Raw genomic sequence first — 6,918 nt, 5'->3', positions numbered from 1 at the left:
CACACCTGGGATCCATGAACCATCATGGGGAACACCTGGGACAAATTAAACATGGGAAAGGAACACCTGGGGAGCAAGACACAGACAAAACATGGAACAGAGTCTGACAATCAGCATATTTTAATAATTTCTGAAGGATCATGTGACACTGAAGACTGGAGTAATGGCTGCTGAAAATGTGGCTTTGCATCACAGGAATACATTACGTTTTAAAATATACTAAAATAGAAAGTAGTTATTTTAAATTGTAATTATATTTCACAATATTTTAGTTTTTACTGTATTTTTGATCAAATAAATGCAGCCTTGATGAGCATAAGAGATATATTACGAATTCTTACCGAGCTCAAATTTTGAATGGTAGGTTATGATTTAATTTATATTATTTATTTATTTATTTGTTTGTTTGTTTCAGCACTTCTAAAAATAATAAATACAATAATACAGTACAGAACCATATTTTGTGTAGTGTTGTGTTGTTGGCTATTACTAATAAACAACAAATCAGATAGTTTGTCGTCAAACTAAAAGATACACCTTTAATTTAACCTGAGAGGTTGATTCAATTAATGTTTTACACAGTATTTCAGATTTTATTTCACAATTTTTTTTCTATACTGTCATTTCTATTTTCATCTAAACATTTTTACATGGCTTTTCCCTGCCTTGTCAGACAAAACGCCTCTGCTGTACACAGATCATACATTATAGTTTTGACATTAGAAATGTATTTCAAATCAGTTGCCTCCTATTTGTCCGCAGGAATATTTCATATAACCCCATCATGGACCTGCGTGTGGACCACTTTAACAAGCTGCACAAGTTAAAGTCACTGTAAGTGTTTTTTATACTTTTCTACAATGATGTACAGTACAAGGTTTTGAAGCACAAATAAAGGAAGAAGTGTGAAGTATGTTTTAAAAATGTTGTTATGCATTTTATATCTTTGCACAGTGAATATTGTGACTAAACTAAGACACACACAAACCCTTTCCTTATTTTATGCCTCTCTGGTTAAAAAAAAAAAAAACATATTCACATGAGACACCACAAAAATAGCTTGCAATTTTAGTAATGTGCTGTTTGCGGGGCCCCTTTGAGCGCAGCACAATGGTCCTGCCTAAACTTCATGCCGTGAACATTGTCTTCCCCTCTACACAGCAGAGGAAAAACAATCTGCTTTTAGGTCATACTTCAAAGACTTCCAGAGAGCATCTTGGGCACAAAACTGCATATTTGTAAGAGAAGGAAAAGGGAAAAGAGGGCTAAAGCATTGTAAAGTGAATACTGAAATGCTAATGACGGTGGTTTTCTAAAGAGCAACCCTTGAGAGAAAGCTTTTTGTGTCACAGGAGTATTGAGGGAATCGAAATTGGGAACATTCACAGAAAGATGTTTGAACCTCTCAAGAACCTGACTCACATGTGAGTGCTGCTTTTTGAAAGTTTTGATAACAAAATTATTTAAGTTCTGTTTGCTCAATTTCTGAAATCTGATTCAAATCTCCATTTTCTGAAGTCGTCACCGTTGAGAATGATCGGTTTCTAAATGCTGAATAATGAAGTGTTGAGATTGATGTTTGAGATATTCTGTTTGAATTGCCTGACAACTGAACATCTCTATAATTATTTGTACTTTTAAACATTAAACAAATGATAGCAGTTATGTCTTCTCTCTGGAAAAAAATCCTCATTAAAAAAAGATAAAGACAATCTCTTTAGTTCTCATCCCAGAAATTGTCTCTAATATTTTGTTTTCTATTCATTGTCCATGGTAATCATTTTCTTCCATGACCTGGTATAGTAATTGGCAGTGATTTACCTGAAAACATTAAAAAAAAACAAAAAAACATAAAAAGAAGATGTCAGGAATATATATTGGAGTGTTTACAATTCCCTTTTCAATCTTTTCAGCTACTTGAAGACCCAATATTGTGTCTTTCTGCTTTGCATATCTTGCGGTATATAATACACACTGTGAAAAATGAGAACACTCGATGAATCTTGCAAGTAATTTACAATGTTTCTTCTCAGATTGAGACTGAGAGTGTGCTTTTCTGTTGACTGTGAAATTCAACTCAAGACTTCCTTGCTGTTTCTGGAACTATGTCGGTTCTGTTCAGTGTGATGCTCTCCTCCTTCTGTCTTCCCCTTTATAAACACCTTTCTCAGTAAGGACAGGTTGAGTGACAGCCAAACACCATCACAGCAGCTAGGCTACTCCCATGTGTTCAAGTTGAAGCAGTGAGGGGACAATAAAAGAGATTCAAGATTGTTACAATTTCATTAATTTAGTAACGATCGAAAGATAGATAGATCGACCCATTTACTTTTAGAAAATAAGAATGATTTTTATAGATACATGTTGTGTGTGCAATTAAATTATTAGTATTTGATGTTGCGCTAAAATCTAAAAAAATAATAAATAATTGAATTATCTGTAAAATATTACATTTTTTTAAATTAACGTTTACTTATTTTAAATATTTACTGTATGTAATAATTTATCTCTGTATCTTTTTTTCAACTCAGTATTACAAAATGAGAGACATTTTAATTTCAGATTTATTTGCATAGCACTTTTAATAATAAATATTGATTAGTTTATAGACAACAAAAAGAAAAAATATTCTTGAGCATATGAAAGTTTTATTTGCATTGCAAAGAAGGACAGATGAACGTTTTGAAAAAGAAAATACATTTTTACAAATCTATATGCATAGTTTTATGTGGTAACACTTTACATTAAGGTTTAATTTGCATATCATTAGCTAAATACATTAGTTAACGTGAACTAACAATCAGTCTTAATATTAATCTCAACATTTATTAATACATCTTTAAGATCAAAAGTTTTATCTGCTGAACGTGAACATGAACATTTGTATTAACTAGCATCAACAAAGGATATTAATTCAATTCAATTTTATTTTATTTTATTTCTAAAGCACGTTTAAATACAACCTTAGTTGGCCAAAATGCTGTACAGAAGGTAAAAAGAAAATAAATAAATAGGAATAAAAGCAAGTAAGCACATGCGTTGCAGGTGAGACCGTGGTATTCGCAAAAGATGGCCATCTTGGGATCTAAGTGACCTAGCCGGATTGTAAGTGGCGAGTAAATCGGAGCGATACCTAGGAGCTAAGTTGTTGAGAGCTTTATAGACAAATAACAGAATTTTGTAGTCGATTTGATATGGGACTGGCAGCCAGTGCAAGGACCATAAAATTGGTGTGATGTGGTCTCGTTTGCGGCTACCCGTGAGTAGACGGGCAGCCACATTTTGGACCATTTGAAGGCGAGAGATGGAAAAGAGAGGTAACCCAGCATACAAAGAATTACATTATTAAAGCTATTAAACTATATTGCTCATTGTTAGTTCAAGTTAGGTAATGCATTAATTAATGCTAACAAACGAGACCTTATTGTAAAGTGTTACTGTTTAATTCTTACTGTTGAAATTATTATTTATTGAATAATTTATTGAAATTGCTTGTTAAATTATTATATTTTTTCAGACAGATAGATAGATAGTTCAGATGAGATGTTTTTAAAATATTTGAGCATAAACAAATCTATATTTGTGTCCTTAGCCATGTCATGACAGGACCAAAATTATTGTGTTTGTCATTTGTGCTTCTTTCTTTCTTCTTTTCAGCTACTTTAAAAAGTTTCAGTATTGTGGCTATGCGCCTCACGTCCGCAGCTGCAAGCCCAATACTGATGGAATCTCGTCTTTCGAGGACCTTTTGGCCAACATCGTGCTGCGTGTCTTCGTCTGGGTTGTCTCGGCAACAACATGCTTCAGCAACATCTTTGTGATCTGCATGAGATCCTACATTCGCTCGGAGAACAAGCTCCATGCCATGTGCATCATCTCTTTATGCTGTAAGATGATATTTTGCATCTAATATAGAGGCATTTTAAAGTATGACTAAGTGTATCTGAATAAATTTTGGGGGCACTATATGCTGTGTTTGAGATTGCAATGTGCTGCTCATCATCTCCTTGTGGCAAAAAGCAATTTCACACATAATTAGTCTCATGCAACTTTCTATGCATTTTTGTTTGGTGTTTTTTCTTTACATATAGCATTGTTCAAAAATATTATTTAGCCTGTCATGAATATATTTGAAAATGCTTTGTGCGCATTTAACTGGAAATTCAAGCTTTCTCGTTAAGATGAGAAAAAAAATCTCATCTTTTAAATTGCAGTTAAGAGTCTGTCCTAGTTCAGCAAATCGATGGTGCCTTCTAGAGAAACAGACTGATAGCCTAAAGGCAGCTCATAGCTGGCCTGCAGCATTCAGAGCCTGCGTTTACCTGACAGTGTTCACTCTTGACTGAAGTGCCGCCACATGTCCTGCTTTTTATTGCATGAAATTCACCCATACATTCCGCTTCCTGTAAACTGACCACTGCTGCACAAAGAAAATTCTGTGTCTTTAACACTAATTAATATTGTACACACCATAGCCTGCTCTCAAAGGAAATAGCAAACTATGAAATAAAAAGCAGTTCTTTGATTTCTGCTCTTTGATATGGGCTAAATAAGCAGATATCAAAGTTGTGCACTGGGCATCTGTATTCTCTAGAGAGTGCTTCCGGGGGTGATTCAAATGAGTGGAAGCTCATTCAGAAAACAGAAATCAATTACTCAGAGTGTCCACTTTGAAGTGTAGATGTCACACTTAGATGTAGCAAAATTTAGTTCCTTTTTACATTTACATTTAAATGCTTTCACTTACTAACATAAAGTATAAGGTAACCAAGGAATTGTTTATGAATGAGAATGAAAAATAGGTGTGCTTCTATATGAAGTAAAGTGAGTTATATTATTTTATTATTATATAATATTTAAAAAATATTATATAATTATACAATGCATTTTATTAGTGTTATTCTATTTATACAGATATACATATATACACACCAGCGTTTAAAAGTTTGGGGTCAGTATGATTTTTAATGCTGCTGAAACCAGTCTCTTAAGCTCCAGTCTCTCCCTATATATACAGTATATATATATATATATATATATATATATATGTTTTATGCTTGGGCACCGCCCACGCTGAAGCAGCACTCATTGAGACGGAATGTCCTCATTGCGAGGATATGAGTCTCGCCTCTCTGCGCTCGCGGAAAGCTTTCTTTTCAGAGAGCGACTCCGCCCCTCGCGTCCCTCTGTGGCTGCGAGCGATCTGGTCTCATTTGGAGGAAGCGAGTGTGACGCCATGGACGACAGCATGCCGTTGGAGGTTTCAGATGCGGAGGAGCTGTTGGGCTCGTACCTCGACCCCACCCCCTTGCCATCTGCACAACCCAGCACAGCCAGCACGGGCATGGACGCCTAGCTTTTCCGCGTCCTGTCTAAAGCTGTGGAGGAGCTGGGTTTGGAGTGGTCTCTGCCGGAGGAGCCCACCCGCAACCGCCTGGATGAGTGGTTCTTGCCGGAGCGCAGTTAGGCCCCCCGACAATGAGCTTCACCATTCTTTCCGGAGGTCCACGATGAGATCACCAGGTCTTGGCGTGCCCCTTACTCGGCCCGCCTTCGTGCCTCATCTTCGTCCGCCCTCACATCAGTCGACGGCGACGAAGAAAAAGGTTATGACAGACTGCCTCCCCTGGATGAGTCAGTCCGCCACAACCATTCATCCTATGGGGGTCTTACAAGTCTTCCAGGCCAAGCTCCTACGTTGCATGGACGAGTCCGGCCCAGACCCCGCGGCTTTTAAGGAGCTGCACAGTGCGACCGATCTGGCTCTATGCGCCACCAAGAGGCAACCCAAAATCCGCATTCTGAATTACCTCGACGACTGGCTCATTCTGGCCCAGTCGGAGGACGAGCTACTATCTCACAGATCCCTCCTCCTCAGCCACTTAGAATGCCTGGGACTCAGGGTCAATTTTGCCAAGAGCGCACTGTCTCCCAGCCAACGGATATCGTTCCTGGGAACAGTTTTAGACTCAGCCCAAATGAGGGCGGTAGCCGCTAGAGCGTGCGCTGGCCATTCAGCAGCTCGCTGCCTCATTCAGAATTGGAGCCTCTCGCCCCCTCAAGGTGTTTCAGAGGATGCTAGGCCTCATGGCCTCGGTGTCTCCAGTACTACAGTTGGGCCTGCTCTGCATGCGGCCCCTTCAGTATTGGCTGAAACCACGAGTTCCATCCCGCGCCTGGCATCTGGAACGCCTTCGCGTCAAGGTAGACCGGGCCTGTGTATCAGCCCTGGTCCCTTGGAAAGATCCTCGTTGGATGGAACGGGGTGTGCCCCTGGGAATAGTCTGCAGAAGGAAGGTAGTCTCGACAGACACCTCCAACACGGGTTGGGGAGCACTGTGCGATGGCAAGCCAGCTTTCGGCCACTGGTCGAAAGAGGAAGGCCGGCTTCACATCAACTGCCTGGAAATGCTGGCAGTGTGTCTGGGCCTTCGAACCTTTCTGCCAGACCTAAGGGGACACCACGTCTTAGTCCGCTTGGACAGCATGACGGTAGTGTCCTATATAAATCGCCAGGGCAGACAAGGACGCGTTGGCCCACGACTGGCCCAACCTCCTCCTTTACGCTTTCCGCCCGATCGCTCTGATCTCACAGGTCAGGGAACAGAGATGCAAGGTGCTGTTGGTGGCCCTGCTCTAGAGGAACCAGCACTGGTTTGCAGAGCTGTGCCGGCTGCTCTCGGCAGCCCCGTGGCCCATTCCCCTGAGACGGGACCTCCTCTCTCAGGCGAACATGACGATATGGCACCCCAACCCAAGTTGTGGGCCCTACACTTATGGCCTCTTGATGGGAGCCTATGAACCTCCCAGAGGGTGTCTTAAATACCATTTCTCAGGCTAGAGCCCCGTCTACAAGGCACCTCTATGCCCTCAAATGGTCGGTCTTCACCGCTTGGTGTACAAACCTCGGTGAAGATA

General features: G+C 40.0%; 1 protein-coding gene across 1 annotated transcript in view; it reads left to right on the top strand.

The window, feature by feature from the left end:
• LOC107665537 (relaxin receptor 1-like) overlaps positions 1–6,918 on the top strand; it is a 69,288-nt gene that overhangs the window by 56,164 nt on the left and 6,206 nt on the right. Inside the window, exons 13-15 of the mRNA XM_016456451.1 lie at positions 763–834; positions 1,353–1,424; positions 3,658–3,887. Of these exons, the coding sequence (XP_016311937.1) occupies positions 763–834; positions 1,353–1,424; positions 3,658–3,887 (374 nt within the window). The remainder of the gene's footprint in view (positions 1–762; positions 835–1,352; positions 1,425–3,657; positions 3,888–6,918) is intronic.

This window comes from Sinocyclocheilus anshuiensis, unplaced genomic scaffold (assembly GCF_001515605.1).
Source record: "Sinocyclocheilus anshuiensis isolate Anshui unplaced genomic scaffold, SAMN03320099.WGS_v1.1 scaffold607, whole genome shotgun sequence".
NCBI lineage: Eukaryota > Metazoa > Chordata > Actinopteri > Cypriniformes > Cyprinidae > Sinocyclocheilus > Sinocyclocheilus anshuiensis.
Note: the sequence above shows the minus strand (reverse complement) of the source record. Positions and strands in the feature narration are given on the sequence as shown.